General features: G+C 40.1%; 1 protein-coding gene across 1 annotated transcript; it reads right to left on the reverse strand.

The window, feature by feature from the left end:
• Positions 1-5,402: 5,402 nt before the first annotated feature.
• Positions 5,403-19,447, reverse strand: IL22RA2 (interleukin 22 receptor subunit alpha 2; the record flags this gene model as incomplete). Its single annotated transcript, XM_079716843.1, has 5 exons — positions 5,403-5,552; positions 6,539-6,705; positions 12,931-13,109; positions 15,481-15,616; positions 19,387-19,447. 5 exons carry the CDS (start codon positions 19,445-19,447, stop codon positions 5,403-5,405), a joined length of 693 nt encoding a protein of 230 aa, XP_079572969.1.
• Between the last annotated feature and the right edge of the window lie 1,121 nt (positions 19,448-20,568).

Raw genomic sequence — 20,568 nt, forward strand, 5'->3', positions numbered from 1 at the left:
CACTCTCATCTCTCACTTTGGGACTTTGAGTGTTTAGGAAGGGATAGTGCTATAATCCCTAGATGATTGTGAACAGGGTGGGATGACAGATGGTTAGGGAGCTATTGAAGATGGGGCATCAGTGAATATGGCCCTTAATTCCCTCTCCCTACCTCCAGAGTGAGGGGTCTTGCCTGTGTAGATAAGGATTCATGTTTGTCAAGGGGATTGCTGAAAGACACAAGCTTCTGAAGAGCCATGCCCCTGTGGTAAACCAGAGCCTGCTGTTAATAGTGACTTCCCACCTAAGAAATCCCCTGAGATCCCAGACACCAAGAAGCCCCAGTTCCCTCTAGACAGACATGTTTCACTCTTGGAGAGGTTTCAGCTCTGCTTTTGGTGGTTAGTTTCTGCTCATTCTCAGGGTGGTTGATGAAAGACTTTTAATTAGTGCTGACTAAGAATCATCTGAAATTGTAACTTATGGGTGGACACTGATGTGGTTTGGTCACATATCTTCCCATGTCACACTGGTGAGAAAGAATGACATCCCTGGTAAGCTCAAAAGCAGTGTTCCTGGATTTCAGTCACTGATTACAATTTTCACAGTGTTTTCAATACTCAAGTACAATATGTTCTATAATTTATTCAACATTTCTCATTTACTCAACTTTAAAAAACGTTTTTAAAATAGTTTTACATTTACAAAAATTTTATGAAGATAGTACAGTGGTTTCCCATATACCCTACACCTGATTTCCCTTATTATTATCTTACACTGGTATTGTATACTTGGCATAATTAATGAACCAATCATGATACATTATTATTAACTAAAGTCCATACTTTATTCAGATTTCCTTAGTTTTTACCTAATATCCCTTTTTTTTCTGTTTCTTGATCCCATTTAGGATACCACATTAAATTTAGTTGTCATATTATAGTTGGGTCCTAACCCAGACCTATTCTTTTTTATAACTTATTTATTTTATTTATTTATTTTTGGCTGCACTGGGTCTTTGTTGCTGTGTGCAGGCTTTCTCTAGGTGTGATGAGAGGGGGCTACTCTTCGTTGCGGTGCTCGGGCTTCTCATTGTGGTGGCTTCTCTAGTTGCAGAGCACAGGCTCTAGGCACGCGGGCTTCAGTAGTTGTGGCACGCAGGCTCTAGAGCGCAGGCTCTAGATCACAGGTTCAGTAGCTGTGGTGCATGGGCTTAGTTGCTCCGTGGCATGTGGGATCTTCCTGGACCAGGGCTCGAACCCGTGTCCCCTGCATTGGCAGGCAGATTCTTAACCACTGAGCCAGCAGGCAAGCCCCTAACCCAGACCTACTGAACAGTGAACTGATGCAAAATGATCATACTCTGGCTAATGCTATTGCTGTGAGTGTTAAAGCTCTTTGTCTCTGACCCAGGAGTCTCATGTCTGCTGCTAGCATTGAAAAAATGTTGACAGACTAACTTGTTAGCTTTTGAGTAGGGTAAGCTATCAGACCTCTTACAGACCTTGACAACCTGTGTGTTATACAATTGAGGTGTTCAAAAGGATATGGAATATATTAAATTTATAAATATCTAAAATAATTCAATTAAATTGTAAAAGCCCTCTTAAAAGTGATTGCTAAAAGTTGCCACATTTATAAACAGGAGTAATAAGGTTTATGAATTGAACTTAAAAACAAAGAATAACAAGGGATTTAAATATTCAGTTTTCATAAATCAAGAATTAATTAAAAACAATCCCACGGCTTCCCTGGTGGCGCAGTGGTTGACAGTCTGCCTGCCGATGCAGGGGACAAGGGTTCGTGCCCCAGTCCATGAAGATCCCACATGCCGAGGAGCGGCTGGGCCCGTGAGCCATGGCCGCTGAGCCTGCGTGTCCGGAGCCTGTGCTCCTCAACGGGAGAGGCCACAACAGTGAGAGGCCTGCATACCGCAAAAAAAAAAACAAAAAAAAAACCAATCCCAATATCCCCTGAATAATTTTTTTCTGGCTAAAAAAGCCATTGCTAAGGATGCCATAAACCTCATATAAATAATCCCAAACTGTGTGATCTTGGGTTGCTGTCCTATGAGAACCCATCTTAGAAATGAATTTACACCATGAACACCTACCTCAACCCTATATTGAGAACTCTCTCTAAAATTCCTTCTCATCAAAGTGGGTATGTTTTTTCACGTTCCCAATTTCATTCCCTCTCTCCTTTTAAAGAAAACCTGGGGTGGGACTTCTGGACTTGGCCACTATCCAAGGAAAGCAAACAATGCCTAGGAAATGACACTCAGTTGGAGGAAGAAATAATTACTCCAGAATAGCTCTGCTCAGAATTGCCCAAGATCTTGTCTCTGCTTATCTCCATCGTTGCATCTCTGTAAACAATGGCTCACTCTCCCACACTAACCTGTGGAGGAAGAGAGGCAGCAGATTGTACAAAATGATAAGAAAAGCCTCCCCCACCCCGTCCTCCTCACCAACTCCCCGTGATGTCAGTGGTTCCACTCTTGCTTCATTAAATTATCTCATAAATATTAATTGAGCATCTGCTATGCACTGGTTCTGTTCTAGAGGATGAAGAGACAGTTGTGGGAACAGAACAAAACAAAGCAAAACAAAATGACAGACCTGCCTTTACATTCTAGTGGAGGAGGGAAAGACAAACAATAAACAAGATGAACAAGTGAACTACAGTGTGTCAGGTGGTTTAAGTGCTGTGAGGGAAAATGAGGGGTAGAGAGAGTCACGGCGGGTAGTTTGCCATTTTAAATCGAATGGTGAGGGAAGCGTCACTGATAAGGCAACCTTGCAGCAAAGACCTAGTGTAGGTGAGGGCGCTAGCCTATGGATTGCTGGCACAGCTTTCCAGGAAGCAGCTGGTAGAGAGGCCCTCAGGCCAGAACATTTGCATTTGAGGGCCAAGCAGCAGGGTCAGTGTGCTGGAACAAAGTGAGAGTGGCCAGAATTAGGGACTGAGGTGTGAGAGATTAGGAGAAAAGGAATCAGATCATCCAGGGCCTTGGAGGCCATGGAAAGAACTTTGGTTTTTTACCTTTATGAGACGGGGAGCCATTGGAGGGTTAGGAGCATAAGAGTGACATGATCTGATTTATGTTCAAAGCATCACTCGGCTACCCTGCTGAAACCAGACTAGAATGAGGCAAGAGCAGAGAGGGAAACCAGCCAGGTGGCTCTAGAAATCATCCAGATGAGAAAGGATGTTGGCCTGGAATAAGGTAAGTGTGAGAAAAGTTATAGTTTGGAGTTTAGAGCCAGTAGAATTTATTGACAGATTGAATATAGGATGTGACTGAAAGGGAGGAAACAAAGATGGCCCCAAACCTTTTGGCCTGAGAACCTGTAAGAGTGGAATTGCCATTTGATCATAGGGCAAGATCGAGGAATGCCTGAAGTCCTGCTCGACACTGTTTGCTTATTTCTGGTTGGAACTTAGTGTAGGTCTAAGAAGTCTAATTAGGATTTCATCTGACAGAATGTACAAGTCTATCCTTTAAAATACCCAAGTAACAGATATGTCAAAATACAAAGAAAAAAATGAAAAGATTTATCGAAATAGTACAATATATTCCTAACACAATGAAGAATGTAACAGTTATCATTTTTTACAAAGTATTTTATTCTTGCCTAAGCATGCCTAAGTAAGTAACTTGCCTAAGCATGAAAGCAAAAACAAAGTACAACAAACATAAAATAAAACTTGATGCTACCTAATAACTTTCATGAGGCAGCCATAACTGTTTTTAAATCAGTCTTCAGGACTATTGAATTTCAAAAACTTAAATGCTGTTGGCCACGCACAATCTTTACTCCATACCCATCCCATTGCTCTTAATTCCCCTTCAAAAGGACAGCAAGCAAAAAAACAAAACAAAACAAACAAACAAACAAAAAGTAATTCAAAAACATAGATTAAAGTAATTTTTATCTTGAGATGTGTGCTCAAATTCATTTTTTTTGACCACATGGGAAAGCAGTGAAAATAATTCTCTAGCTCTTTCTCTGTCTCTTACTATCTCCCTCCACACATTTCTGAATTTTTAATCAGTTTATTATTGTGTGTAATTGTATATAACCAGAAACACTTAATACATTTTTGTCACATTTTGTAGCAATGTTCATGAGGAATCGTACAAATGTTCTCCAATTCATATCTCTTCACAAAAAAAGACAGCCTTAAACACTGAGCCCAAGGTGAGGAAGGCAGCTTTCTGTTGCTATACTGAGCCCAAGCCCATAGACCTTCACTTGTTGAGGACTGGAGCTGCTAGGAGATTGTTGGTGGGCTTCAACTGGCTCTACAATCTCTGCCAGCACCAGCCCCTCTCCCCAATAAACCCACCACCCATGCTATGCTTTCAGCTGCAAGTCAACTTCTTTACCTGGTCCCCAACCATACCCTATGTCCCCAACCAAACTGTCATTCAAAAGATCCTTGTATATGGAGATTATGAAGATGCCACTGGCAAGGGACCCTTCACCAGGAGGATTGAGTAATGAGTGTGGTATAAATTAGAGTTAAACGTTCTTTTTTACGTTGTTGCTGAAAAATCTTATACCTGACTTTGAGAATAAAGATATATTCTTCTCAGGCAATATTAAAAAACAAACAAAAACAGAAAAGAAAACCTTAATGTGAGGGAAATGAAGGAAATTGTATTAAGTAGGCATCTTTTGGTATTTAGATGTTATTGCTGATAAACTTAACCTAGATATTAATCCAGAAATCATGAGGGGCTTTTTTTCAAATATTATTCTTATTTACATAGAATAGAATTTAAAAGAAAATATTGGTTCATTAAGTAAGAATATTATATAATAGAAAATGAATGTATGGAAAGTATATTCATATAAAATAGAAATGTATGGGAAAATACTCATTCACATAAAAATTCCACTTATGTGAAAGTTGAAATATCTATGTCAAGTGAACTGTCAATAGATAGTGAAAAAGGATTGCATCAGGATTGCTTGTCTGTGATACTATTTTTAAAAATTCATTCAACATTTAAAAACATGCCTACTGCTCCTTGGTTCTTTAATTTTCATTTAGCTGACTTAGAAGAATGGAGATTATGTTAGAGATGTTACAGTCAGAAATAAAGTTCTGTATTTCACACATCCCTTTGTTTTCTGCCTCTTCTTTAAATTCTAATGGTTTTTTTTGTGGGGGGGGAACTGCTTAAATTTAGTTTACAAATAAAATATAAAGGAAGAAAGAATGATTAAACCAAGAGGTCTGTGAAGTATAGCGGTGAACATTGCATTAAGAATATATAAAAACTAACTAGCACAACATTGTAAATCAACTATATTTCAGAAAAAAATATATAAAAACAACTTTCAATGAGATTCTTCAAAACGAGCCGTCCTGTTCTCAGAGAGTTTGGATTGCCACTCTGCGGAGCACTTCAAGGACTTTCCACACATCTCTCTTGGCTTCTCTGACTTCTTCTGTCTAATGTGGGCTGATACATTTCAGCCACTATACAGTAATCAGTGTGAGGTGTTAGAGCTTCCATTTCCACAACTCTGTGAGTTCCTTCATATACCTTTTGCTCCTACACACAAGGGGGAAAAATGAGATGATAAATGGTTTCCAGTAAGTCATTGACTTGCTCTATTTTTGATAAAACTAAGTTGTTCATGATCAGTTTAGATGGGCTGTAGGGTTTCTTCCGAGACACATCCTCCTTCTCCAGAGTCCTAGCTCACAGACTGAGAAAGGGACAGGTCACATGGCTGTGGAGGAACCACATGACTTCTCCCTAGTTATGCTGATTGATTGACCCAGTGGTCAGAGTCTCTTTTTTAAGAATTTGAACTGTGCAGTGAGGAGAATGGAGTAGATTTGGAGACAGTTGTAAACATGTGGCATGTGACCACCGAGAAACAGAGTGAGATTCTTTACAACTTGCTTCTCCATTTCTCCTTCCCAGTGACTACAAAGCCTGGCAGCACTTTATTTCTCGCTTCTGGCTGTTGTAAGATTGATCATTACCTCTGAGTAAAAATCCTCCTCTCCCCTCCACTTTTCTATTTGAACAAGTTTGAATGGGTTTCTGTTTTTGACAGCCAAAGGAACCCTGTCTTAGATGGACACCAAAAAAAAGGAACATTCAATTAACCACCAAACCAAAATAAAGGCACCAATGGAGGATTATAATATCAGAGCAAATCTGGCACTAATATATAATGCTCTGATCCAAAAGCCACTTTAAAATAAGGTGTGTAAAGTCCATAAAAATGAATATTTGTGACAATCAAATGGAATTAAATATTGTTAATACCAATCTTTAGATATGCAGGGAAAATCAAAAGGAAACCAGCTGAATGACAGAAAACGTGCAAACACACGTACACACAATTCTGATGGCGATGGTAACAACTAATTGCTTATCAATGAGGGTGAAAGTGAGAAGGAACTAAAAAAAGATAAGGAAAAATAAGAGGGGATAGAGTAGCAAAAGACAGGACCTATTTTATGGCTAAAATGTTGCTTAAACAAAAGAAAAAATACTAAACTTATCTATTCATCTGAACTTACCTTTTCCAGTGAATTGTTAATTACAAAGACGCGGTATACTAGCCCATAGTATTCCACTGATACATTTTTTCCTTTTTGGTCTCTATATGGTAAGTTGTGAGCATGGAGATTCACCAGCAAAGATCCATTAACTTGGGTTATATTCATGACTGGAGGATCTATTTTTGCTGAGGAAAGAATAGGAAAATTTGACAATATCACTCAAAAGTGTAATATTTCATATGGACACATTATGCATAATAACAAATCATTATTAAGTTCAGGGATCTGGCAAAAATCATTATGAAGAGATACTGCTAACACCTAAAATATAAATATCTGAGAAGTTTCTTTGCAGATGATTCTTTATTTGCCAAGACATATATTCTGAATCAGCTTTAAGAGGACATTTATCAATCATTTCCACAGCCTGCAGTGATTGTTTTGGAAAACGAAGTATAAAAAGTTATTTGGGTGAAGATCTTAGTGTAAGGCAAATATTTTGTAGGTCCTTAAAGATGTAAAATTTCAAAGCAGCTTGAAAATCATTTGAAGACTTGTTGCTATAAAATTATTTCAACAGAATTATGTTATATACTATGGAATAGCAGGAGGAGGATCAAGAGAGAATTTTTGTTTCTTGCATTCTTCTATCAATAATCAGATGATTGTTAACTAGGAAAGAAAACTAAATAAATTGTCACTTTAATTTCCCCCAGATTAACTATAGTAATTCTAAATGATTTAATTTGTTAATGGGTTTTGTTGTTGTTTTCTTGTTCGGCATTCATTACGTATTTTTAGTTTGTAGATACATATCTTTTATAATTCTTGAAAACTAGCCATGATCAATCAACTTAGAGATAGATAGAGATAGAGACACACATGCTTTTATTCTAGAATTTCAGTTCAACATCTGTTAGCATTTCTCATTCGATTTTCCATATGTCATTTTCTTTTTTCTTCTTCCATTTTTTTTTTCTCAGTGGAGTATTCTGAAGGGTTTCTTCAGAGCTGTCTTCCAGTCCATCAGTTTACTACTTTGTCATGTCTAAACTGATCTTTAACCCCCCAAATCAACTTTTTGAATTTCAATGATTATATTTTTTTCATTTCTATGAGCTCTATTTGGCTCTTTTTCAATCTATTTGGTCTGAGTAATATTTTGTCCTTTGATTATGTTTTTATTCCCTCTGTTATTTCTTTAAGCTTATTTATTTTATTATCTGCTTCCAATATTACAAATCCTTGAAGCACTGGTCCAACCAGTACGTGTTTCTTCCAACCTTGCTTGTGTTGATCTGCTTCCTTGTGTTTTTATTGTGAACACATGTTGAAAGGTGATGTTTTCTTTTTTGTTGTTTGGTTAGAATTTTTTTAATTTTAAATACACTTTTTATCAACTTATAAGACAGATACAGACAAATGAATTGTGAGGATATGGCTCAACAAATCTTTACAAATAAACACTCCTGTATAGCTACCACCCAGAACAAAAACCAGGACATTACCAACACTCCAGAAACCTCCTTCACCTTTCGTCCAATCACTTAATCCCAGAGGATAACCACAATTTTCCTAACTTTTATCGCCATGTACATTCATTTTTGGAATCATACAATATACACTTTTTTTGTGTCTGGCTTTTTTCACTCTTTCACTTTTATTTGTATATATATAATTATGGGCTGAATTGTGTCTGCCCTCAAATTCATAGGTTGAAGTCCTAACACCCAGTACCTCAGAATATGACTGCATTTGGAGATAGGGTCTTTTTAAAAAAAGCATATGGCTTTTTAAAAAATGAAGTCATATGCGTGGTATGGGTGGTCCCTAATCCAATATGACTGGTGTCCTTATAAGAAGACACATACAACTGCGCACAGAGGAATGACCATGGAAGGACACAGCAAGAAATTGGCCAAGGAGAATGGCTTCAGAAGAAGCCAAACCTGTGGACACCTTGATCTTGGACTTCCAGCCTCCAGAAGTGGAGGAAAATAAATTTCTGTTGTTTAAGCCACCCAGTCTGTGGTATTTTGCTGTGGTAGCCCCGGCAATCTAATACATACACATCTATCCATGTTGCATGTATCAGGAGTTTGTTCTTTTGGGGCTTCATTGGTGGCTCAGTGGTTAAGAATCCGCCTGCCAATGCAGGAGACACAGGTTCGAACCCTGGTCTGGGAAGATCTCACATGCCACAGAGCAACTAAGCCCGTGAGCCACAACTACTGAGCCCGTGTGCCACAACTACTGAAGCCTGCGCACCTAGAGCCTGTGCTCCTCAACAAGAGAAGCCACCACAATAAGAAGCCCGCACACCACAACGAAGAGTAGTCCCACTCGTCACAACTGGAGAAAGCCTGTGCACAGCGACGAAGACCCAATGCAGCCAAAAATAAGTAATAAAATATATATATATGTGTGTATATATATATATATATATATATATATATATATAAAGAATGCTATAAAAACATTTTAAAAAAAGAGTTTGTGGGCCTCCCTGGTGGCGCAGTGGCTGAGGCTCCGCCTGCCAATGCAGGGGACACGGGTTCGTGCCCTGGTCCAGGAAGATCCCACATGCTGTGGAGCAGCTGGGCCTGTGAGCCATGGCCGCTGAGCCTGCGCGTCCGGAGCCTGTGCTCCACAACGGGAGAGGCCACAATGGTGAGAGGCCCGCGTACTGCAAAAAAAAAAAAAAAAAAAAGAAGAGCTTGTTCTTTTGATTGCTGTGTGGTATTTAATTGTATGAATAACACAATTCATCCACTGTGTTATTCACAGACTTGTAGGTTGTTTCTAGTTTTTGGATATTCTGAGTAAAGTAGAAGGAACATTCTTGTATATGTCACTTGGGAAACATGCATTTTGTTGAGAATATAACTAAGAGTGGAATTTCTGGGTGATACAGTTTATATATGTTTAGCTTTTGTAAATTCTGCCATTTCCCCACAGTAGATAGACCAATTTATATTCCCTTCAGCAGTGTATGAAAGTTCCCATTTTTTTTTCACATTCTCTTTAATATTTGGCATTATTATTTTTAAAAAGTTTACTTTGGGCCATTCTGGTAAGTGTGTTGCACCAATTTATTGTGTTTTTAAGTTGCATTTCCCTGATGACTAATGGAATTTCATATGTTCATTGGCCACTTGAATATTGCCTTTTGTAAAAAGCCTGTTCAAGTCTTTGCGCATTTTTTAAATTAGTTGTCTTTTCTTTTTATTACTGATTTGTAAGAGTTCTTTGTACATTCTGGACATAGTCCTTTGTCCAAAACATGCACTGTGAATATCTTCTCTCTATGGCTTGCATTTTCAACAGGGTGCCAAGATCATTCAATGGGTAGAGAATACCTTTTCAACAAATGATGCTGGGACAACAGGATAGCCATATACAAAAGAGTGAAGTTGGACGCTTACCTCACATAATATATAAAAATGAACTCAAAATTGATCAAAGATTTAAATGTAAGAGCCAAAACTATAAAACTCATAGAAGAAAGCTTAGGGTAAATCTTCATAGCCTTGGGTTTGGCAAAGAATTCTTAGATATGACACTGAAAGCATGAGTAGCAAGAGAAAAAATAGGTAGATTGGACTTCACCAAAGTTAAATACTTTGGGGTTTCAAATTACACCATTGAGAAAATGAAAAGACAAATCACAGAATGGGAGAAAATATTTGAAAATCATATATCTGATAAGGTAATGGTGTCCATAATATACAAAAAACTTAAAACTCAGTAATTAAAAGATAAATCATTCAATTTCAAAATGGGTAAAGTATCTGAATGGACAATTTTCCAAGGGAGATATGCAAATGACCAATAAACACATGAAAAGATGCTCAACATCACTAATCATCAGGGAAATGCAAATCAAAATCACATGAGATACCATTTCACATGCACTAGGACTGTTATAATCAAAAAGTGACATAGTGGTGCTAAGGATGTGGGGAAATAGGAACCCTCATACACTGCTGATGGGAATGGAAAATGGTGCAGCTGCTTTGGAAAACAGTCTGGCAGTTTCTCAAATGGTTAAACATGCAGTTACAGGGTGACCAAGTGATTCCACTCCTAGGTATATACCCAAGAGAAATAAAAACATGTCTACACAAAAACTTGTACATGAATGTTTATAGGAGCTCTATTCACAGGAGCTAAAATGTGGAAACAACTCAAATATCCATCAACTGAGGAATGGATAAACAAAATGCAGTATATCCATGTACTGCAATATTATTCAGCCACAAGAAGGAACGAAGCACTGATACATGCTACAAAATGGACAAACCTTGAAAACATTATGCTAAATGAAAGGAGCCAGTCACAAAAGATCACATATTATATGATTCTATTCATATGAAATATCAAGATGAGGGAACTCTTTAGAGACAGAAAGTAGATTAGTGGTCACCTAGGACTGAGAGGCTAAAGGAGGGAGAGAATAGGAGGGTGATAGCCAAAGAGTATGGAGTTTCTTTTTTGTGGTGATGAAAATGTTCTAAAATTGACTATGGGTGATGGTTGTACTTATCTGTGAATATAGTAAAAAATTGTTGAATTGTACACATTATATGAGTAATCGTAAGGGATGTGAATTTTATCTCAATAAAGCTGTTTAATAAATCTAGGTGGAGGCAATGAAAGCCTGTCTGCCCAATGCCCCACACTTGCTCAATAGGCTCAAAATGGCAGTGTGAAAAGGGATGGAAGCTATACAGACTCGACAATATGGACTTCTTCTTGCCAAGACTGGACTGGCACTCCTGCGTGTTCAACTTCCCAGTTGGGAGGACCAGTGCTGAACTCCTAGTATAGTTCACTTTATATAGCAGACTTTTTTGATCCCTTCCAACAGGGACGGGACAAGAGACACTGGAATAGATACTTTTCTGATTAAATATTTGTCTTTCCTGCTTCAATGCTTTTATCAGCCAGTCCCCATGACCACCCCCCACCATGGATGTAGTGAACGCCTTATTCATGAGCATAGTACACCACGATATATTGCTTATGACAGAAAATCTAAGTTAATGTAGAAGGAGTGAAGTCAAGTCTCACACCCACAGGAATGTTCAGCCTTACCATATATCCCATCACTCAGAACCCCTGGCTTGATAGGAAGGTAAGGTGGACAATTGAAAACTCAGTTTGACAGACAATACCTTGTGAGGTGATATGTGAATTTGTACATGCTCTAATCTTGTGACCAATATATGGTGCTATTTCTTCCATGGACAGAATTTACTGGTCTAGGATACAGGAAGTGGAAGTGGGAGGGGCAATTCTCACTATTAAACTCAAACCACTCAATGGTTTGTTTCCCATACACTTGATCCTTAATTCTTCTGGGTTATAACAACAATTGTTTCAAAGAATTGGAAGTTGAGGCTGCCTCCTGAAGGTTGAGAGCTCTTTATGCCATTTAACCAACAAGGAGGAAATGCGGTACTTCTGTTGTCTAGGGTGACTGGTTCCAATTATCAAAGGGAAATAGAATTATATATACAGTGGGGTCAAGTATGCTTGGTATCCTTGGAGGTGCCTCTTAGAACTCCTATATTCAGTGATAAAAATTAATTTAAGACTATGCTAAGTTAATATGAGAAAGATCAAAAGGACTCAAACTCCTCAAGAATGAAAAGTTGAGGTGCTGGCTGAAAAGAAGGAGAACGTTGAGTTAAATCATGAGAAAAGCAGTTATAAATATTAACTACAGCTTCATGACTAGTTGCCATTGTGAGGACCGTAATAGATACCCATATTTTCTGTCTTGTTATGCATATCTTTGTACATATACATTAAACTTTTTTTCTCATACCTTTTGTCTACTATTTTATATAAGGTCTGTTGGCAATGGCTCCTTTTATAATTTACATCATAGATTATAGTATATTATTCTGACATTATGACTAAATTAGAAGACTATACATCATTGAGAAATGGATACAAGAGAGCACTTTTTGTCCCCTCTTTTGGAGAGATGACTTAAAAGTCTTAATTTCCTCAATAGAAAATTTTTCTAATGTGTATTTTCAAGAACTTAACCGTCATGCTTAGGAATAACCCCACATGGCTCCTTTTCTGCTATCTAAAAATACTTCTTTTTTCTAGCAGGCAACATCCTGGCAGTGGGATAGAGTGTCAGCTCTGAATCAGAGGCAGCCGAATTTGAATTCTGAGACCTGGGCTACTACGAAAGTTTCTGTGCCTTGACTTCCTGGGCTGTAAATGAGAATAGTAAAAGCCATCTGCTAGAGCTGTTCTGAGAATGACATCAAATGAGACAATGGTGTGGACCTCACCAAAGCACAGGGCCTGGTAGCTAGCTAACCATGCTGCATGAGGTCTATTCAAGGGCAGGAAAAGCAAATGCAAAGAAACTCCATGGAACTCACTTTCCCACCAGGGAGAGAACCGCTGTGTCATGGTCCAGCCTGAGTGGACCCCAGCCAGTGTCGTCCTCACTCTCCCGTAGTAAGGTTCCCATATGTCTGACGTTTCATTGGTAAGGTCACAGAACAACTCTCGAATACCCCAGCAGTCCTCTTTATTTTTCCATTGTCTCTGTCCATACCTATAGAAGGGAAAAGACAAAAATCTGCATTCCTTTATTCCATTGAAGGAGTCTTCAGTTTTTTCAGTCTATTCAGTTTTCAGACTGGCTGAAATTTGTCCTCCAATATCAGCCCCACTGTGAAAGCTGACAGCTGTTCTTAAGTATCTTTAAAATTTTTAAATTAATTAAAGTGCTATCAAAGTGCTATCTTGTTGAGATATAAACTCAAGCTTGATCCCTTCTGTAACGCTAGCATAAGGGTTTTTGGATTTTTAGTACTTAGTGAAGTTTTTCTTCTGGGGTCTGAACCAACTTCCATTTTTGACTACGAGCTCTCCATGTCCTTCAAGCTCCTGAGGTTTCAACACTTTGTGGTTTTCCTCACTTCTTTCCAGCTTGCTGTTGCATAACAGTGGCTGATTCTGAGAAGTTGCTACCACCTTTCATCTCAGGTGACACTCACCCAACACATAACGTCAACCTCTTTTTTGACAACTGAACGAGAGTTGTAGGAAGGGCCCTTTAAGGAGTTTTGTAATTAGAGGCTGGGAGAGAATGGGGAGAACCCAGGAAGAAAAGGTAATGAGGTGAAGCGCCAGATACGTTGATTCAGCTTAAGACTGTGGGATGGTGTAACAGCAAAAGGGAAGATTAATGCTTCCTTTCCTTACCAGTCACAAATCAAAGAAAATGCAATAAGATGATGGTGGGAACAGAGCAGGAATTAGAGGCTGGGGAGAAAGCTTCCAAAATATTTGTTGAAGGACTTGAAATATAACGTTTTAGCCATATAATGAAGAGTATTGCTGATGTCTGTACTCTGTAAACTATATGCTGACAGCAGTTTCATTATATTAGAAGACACCATAAGAGTAGAACCAACAACATATATTAAGCACAGTTTAATGTTTTCTAACTCTTATTAGACATTGCCTTTGCTAGCTGAATTTAGCTGTAATGACTGGCTTCTTTTTTAGTGTAATACTTCATTTTTTGACCTATCCTAAATGGGACAGAAACTGTCAGTAGACCCATGAGAACTGGATAGACCCAAAACGAAAGATTTTGAAAATATAAATCTGCATTGTGCTATTGAAAATATCACATAGGTAGGAATGGATCCAGGTATTCTGAAATTTATACAAATTTAAGAGCTCTATTTAAGAAAAAGAATTACAACTATGAAATTTTTCCATGGGGCCCTGAAGTTTAATCTTCATTAATTTCATGGAAAAACAACGTCTAATCCACTGTTTATGTTGAACCATAAATAGGCCCACTTTGGATATGTTTATACTGCCTACAGGGAAAGAATAAAAAGATCACCAATCCCCTCTTCCTACAGGGAAGCATTTCCAACGACGCACAAATCTGGTTTGGGAGTGGAGAAATCTTTATTGTAAAGATTTGTGAAGTTTACAGTTGCTACATAAAATATGTTGAGAAAAGCGGCAGTTAAAGACCGAGAAACTTCTGGAAATAGTCCTTCTGAAGTTAGTGAGAGCTTGATAAATGGAAAAATCTGACTTTGGATATACCCCATGCTGGAGAGACATGAATGAATTTATGGCATAAAAATTGCTACTTTGGTCCATAGCTACATCTAATCTTCTGAATTTCTAATAGAAAATCATAAAAGCTAAACTATAATATCTCCTGTCTCATGTTCAGCCAGAATCTCAATCTATGTGAGAGAAGGAAGAGCTTCAACTCCTATCGGCATACTCCCACCCCCAGCCCCCTGAACAGAGATGTGTGAAGGGGAAAACCTGCCATTTGCAAATCAGGAGCTTCTGTTTCCAGGCCTCAATCCAGGAAAGGAGTGGATTATATCTGAGTTTTGGCAACGATCCACTAGAATTAGTCTGAAGATCACACAGGATGAACACGCCTCAGTGTGTTCCAATTTGCATTCATGCTTACAGGAAGCGTTCATTTTTGAAAGGAATTTTCTAAATAGTAAACCCACTCTAAAGAAATGACCTTTAAATTGAAAATGTAGTTTACACACTCACATCCATGTGTCCCACAACTTCTTTTTCAACTATCAATAGCGTCAATTTAATTGAGTACCTATTAGGTGCTAAACAAGTCGCTTCTAACATTCAGTGGACAAGTGTGTATTGAGAGTCTCTGTTGTGAAGCCAAGGGCTGACCCTGTGAAGTCTCAGTGCTGGGTCTCTGAGGGATGAAGTATCTCCCGTCACAGACTACACGTCATCATGCATTTTGTGTCACCTTCAGGGAAGACACACTCCTGCCCCCACCTCTGCTTCTTCTCAACCTTTCTGAAACTGACAAAAGTTCAGATCCTAACACTCCATCGCCTTCTAGAACATGGAATCTTAGTGGCCATCTCTACTAGCTGGAGGAAGCTCAGATTACTTACATTTTATACTGCACGAAATAGATACTGCCGTTGCCGGGAAAAGCCCGCCCAGGCTGCCAGTGCAAAATGTTGTGAAAATTTTGGGACTGAAAATGTACTCGTTGAGGTTTCAGAGACTCGTAGGCTGGCTGCGTTTCTAAAACAATAAGAAACGGAGCAACACTGAACATTGATATGAGCACCATCATTATTAGCCATAATTTTCAATGTAATAATACCTTCATCAGGATTCTTTGAAATAGTTGCTATAGGTGCAGATGGTGGAAGTGGAGCCCAGAAATCAACATTTTTGATCTTTGATGTGATGATTTTGATGTATGCTAAAGTCTCAGGACAGTTGTGATCCAGACTATAAGAACATACGTGATAAACTCCCACCCCACTCCTAAGCTGGAGAGGAAGTAACAGCAGTGAAAGATAGTATTGTCCTTAATTCCACCCCTGGTGGTGATGGAATGTAATGACTGAGATGAAAGGCCTCACCAAGGCCACTTTGCCCACCTTCCTAGGAGACCCTGCATTACTGCTCCTCTGAGGCAAGCTTTCGCCTGGATTCTATTCTGCCTCCAGAACCTCAGCCTGGAACTCATTCTTCCTTTCTCTGGTTCTTGCTTCATCTCTTCTTCCTACTTCATTGCCCTCCACCTCTCTCAGCTGACCTGACTTTATGGCATGTAGGCTGGTTCCACTCCTGAGTGGATGCTCTTACCTGCGGGCATCCTGGTTCCAAGTGCCCGAGCATAACTGCTCAGGTGGAGTGGTCCAGGCTGTGGAGGGAAACTGCCCAAGGGCTTGCCATGGAACCCAGCATTCCTGAGAAGAGTCTCGACAGGAGTCATGGCAGGAAAGGGGATCATTTCGCACTGGCATAGTTTGTGCTTTCTTGGTCAATTCATGCGACATGAGCGCTCAATCTCACCTACATTTAGTCCACTGGAGGCAAGAGACCTTTGACAAAATTTTATTCTAGGGTCTGAAGGAAACCAGAATACATTACCCCCAAATATGCCTCTTTGACATAAAAATCATTTTGAGCTGAAGGCAATTAAGAAGCAGCAAATGCAGGAAAAGCTCTCTTGATCTCCCCCTTTTTTCCGCCTAAAGGCAGGATATAGAGGGCTGGCCAACAATTTCGTTCGGGTTTTTGGTACGCGCTTGCAGACAGACCCGAACGAACTTTTTGGCCAACCCAATAAATTCTCCTTTTACTTTACTGGAGACAGATTCTTATCAGCCCAAAGAAGGCCCCAGAAGAATCTACAAATGAAACTTACTCCATTAGTTTTCTCCCACGTATTTACTTTCCCACAAATTCCTCCCTTGGAAGACTAAAACTGCTTTCCTCTGTCCTGTCATGTTCCTACAGGTGTATCGTGCTTTGTTGAAGATGCTACAGAAGCTGCAATTCTGAGCCGCCATTTTGAGTTTCTCTTCATACAGGATGGCCCCTGGTGTTGTGCGCTGCACGCATTAGTAAACTGTTTTATTAATCTGCCTTTTTGTTAAGGAGTCCTAGCCGACTTTTTTTTTTTTTTTTTTTTTTGTGGTATGCGGGCCTCTCACTGTTGTGGCCTCTCCCACTGCGGAGCACAGGCTCCGGACGCGCCCGCTCAGCGGCCATGGCTCACGGGCCCAGCCGCTCCGCGGCATGTGGGATCCTCCCAGACCGGGGCACGAACCCGTGTCCCCTGCATCGGCAGGCGGACTCTCAACCACTGCGCCACCAGGGAAGCCCTAGCCGACTTTTTTATTGAATAAATTTGACATGTAACATCGTGTAAGTTAAAAAAAAAAAAAAAAAAAAAGAGTCCCAGCTGAAAACCTAAAATGGGCAGAGGTAAAGCTTCGCCTCTCCAATAGGCCCAAAGTTTCTGCTAAGGGATAGGTGGTGGGCAGGAGAAGTGAGGAAGCACATCCCCTGTCTTTTCCTCATCTTCTACCACTTGCCCCCTGGCTTCTCCAGAGTGGCCTCCTTTCTCCTGGTCCACCATGCTGGGAATGGCCCCATCCGAGGTCTCTGCGTTGGCCCCTCGCTTTTCCTAGAATACTCTTCCCGGGATTTCCACATGCCTCATTTCTTCATCTCCTTTAGGTCTTTGCTCAAATATCATTAAGGTGGAAGCAAATTATCCTAAGCCCATGGTCTCAGCTCTGAACATTCAAGATGTGTTACTTTCTAATGAATGGGGCTGTTTCCTTAGGTAGTTATTTTTACCAACCAAATAGTGTCATTACTGTTATTTGGTTTTTGTTTTGTTTTTATTTTTATTTTTGGACCTCCTTCAGTGCATCAAGTGGTGATGTGTACTTGGAAAGAGTCAAATGCCACCATTGGTTTTGTTCACCCAGATCACTACCCAATCAATCGTATTTAGCACATAAAATTGTACTTAGCAGAAGTTTTCAGGAGGTGACAAGCATGCACAATTTCCGGAAGATCCTTCCTAGAGTTGATGTGCTATCCTGAACATAGATAGTCCAGTGTCCTTTACCTCGTCTGTCTCCAGATTTCTTCTCTCATTTTTGTAACACCACTGCTAACCTCCATCAAAGAAAATAGCAATCCCTCTGTACCAGACACAGAGGGGATTTTACCTGTCTTCATTGAGTCTGCCCAGCTCATCTGTGAAAAAGATATTATTGTGGTCTTCCTCTTACACACCCAAATCCAAGCCTTGGAGAAGTAAAAGAGCTGGTGCAGCTGCAGACGGTGAGGCTTTGTACCCAGGCTGTCTGGCCCTGGAGCCTGCCTCTCACCCGTCACAGCAAACCAACAGAAAAGCCTCAGGAGAGAGGAGCTAATGGAGGAAGCAGAGCAACGAGAGGATGAAGATATTCCTTCTTCTTTCCCCCCGCCTCCTCCCCCTGGCCGGCCTTCGTTAATCACTGAACGTGTTTGAACCTTAAATGTATATCAGGTCGTGTGCTCAAAGCTTTACATCTTCTTTCATTCTCACAACCACCCAATAAGGTAGGTATTTTTATTAGTAGATTTTATACGTGGGGAAACTGAGGTCTAAAGAAGTTGTATATCTTGCCCATATGGTTACAGGTCTGGTAAGATACAGAGCCAAGGTCATTTGGGTAGCACTTGAATTCCTGCCATATTCTGCTAATTGAGTTCTTGGTCTGACCAAAGACCAAAGGCATAGTCTACTCAGATCCACACATTTCTGGGAAATGGAGGATTGAATTGTTTTTATGTTATCAGTCCTGGGCAACTCTACAGTCTTGTGAAAGTTACTTGAGACACTTATACTGAGAGGTACCCATCTGTTAACTGGGGGTCCTAATGGCCTTGCTCAGAGGTATGTTGGGATGATAAGACGCTCTCTGCTCTTGAAGAGGTCTCCATACATACCACCAGCAAATTCTCACATGGTGTTTATTTATGGTCCATTCTGTGCTAGGCACTGCTCTAAGCACTTGTCATGTATTAACTCATTTAATCCTCACAGTGACCTACAATCCCCACCTTACAGATGAAGTAATTGAGGCAGAGGGGGTTTAAGCTAGTTGCCCCAGTTTTTCTAGATAATAAAATGGCAGAGTCGAAATCCAGATTCAGGCAGTCTGGCTTAGGAGCTATGCTGGTAACCAGTATGCTATCTTGTCCTTGAAGGCGAAAGAAGGGCTGAGGAGACAGAGAGGGGTGTATGTGTGTCCTGTGTGAAGTTTTTGCACCCACAAGAGTGCCTCCTCTTTAGTAGCTACTCGTGAAGTCCGCATGCAGTTATTCAGGCTGCAGAGAGAAACGGACCCTGTGTCTGTCTGGACCCGTTTGTGACAGGAGAGAGCTGAAATTTTTACAAAGCCCAGAAATGCACCACTGCCATGTCTAACAGTCCCCTTGAGCAGACTCAGATGACAAAGCTGTGAGCAATTAAAAAGAAATGAAGCACTTACCTACCACACCAGGCAGGAGGACAGCGATGAGGAAGCCTAGAAAGCAACATTTAGGTGTCATGGTTGTGAGTGTGACTGGTCAGGCGACCAGCATTCCCCTCAAGGAGAGGACAGCTCTGGACAGGAGAGGAAACTCGAATCCTCCCACTCAACATCCCCTTTTGGTTGTAACCATGGTTCTTGAGGCAAACACAATTTCATTTTGTTCATAAATTATATTGTATTATAATTTTGGGGGTAATAAGTATTAAGAATCATTTCAAAAAACATTTGCTGTTAAGTCACTTTGATGTGGACGCTTGTTGATTTGGGAGCTTTGCTAGCTGAGAAAAGGCAAAACACTGAGGGTTGGTGGCCCAGAGGGCAGGTAGGGTGAGGAATTATGCAAGATGCTCGCAGGTGAGTGAAGGAGGCCTTCAGGGATTCTGGCAGAGAGGGCAGAGGGGCTGCCAGGGTGATTCTGAGTAAAGGGCTTGGCAGTTGCAACTATCAGGGCCCCTGGCAGTGGTTCAGGCAGGTGGGGTCTCTGGTTGATTCTTCCTTTTCTTGCCTTCATGGAAGCTCCTCGCGTAGCCTCCCTGGTGTAGACCTCATACCCTCTGCCCACCTCAGCCTCTCTGGAGGGCTGCCTCCCACCCTCCACAGCCACCCCGGTCAGTGGGCCCCACTCAGCTCATGCTTCTTCCTTTTCCATTCCTGCCCTCGGTTTCCAGCAACCTAGCTGATAAAGATTCTGAGCCCATCAAACCAAGTAATTCCTTAAAAGGGTGAATGCAGGGGCGATGTTCATTTTGAACTACATTAAATCTTTGTCCTATCTTCTTATCTAATCAAACTAGGTCATCTGTTTTTTGCCCATGATTCACGACATCAGTTTTATGACCACAAAAAAAAATTTTTTACCACATGTTTTTAGAGACACTAAAATTATACATTAAAGCACAAGAAAGTCATAAAGATTTTTTTCAAGAGGCTTTTCGGGTCAAAAGAAGAAATATATGCTGGTTTCTTTTTCCTCTTGGGTAGTCAAACTTTCAAGTTCTTGGTAGAATAGCCCCTTTAGTAAGGAAGAGTGATGGCTGCTGAGCAGTACTAATTAATCAATAATTATTTAAGTAATAATTAATTAATTAATTAATGCAAGAACATATATTTTCTGCCCTACCGTGTGCTAGGCATTGT

Source organism: Hyperoodon ampullatus (genome assembly GCF_949752795.1).
Source record: "Hyperoodon ampullatus genome assembly, chromosome: 12".
In the NCBI taxonomy this organism is placed as follows: domain Eukaryota; kingdom Metazoa; phylum Chordata; class Mammalia; order Artiodactyla; family Ziphiidae; genus Hyperoodon; species Hyperoodon ampullatus.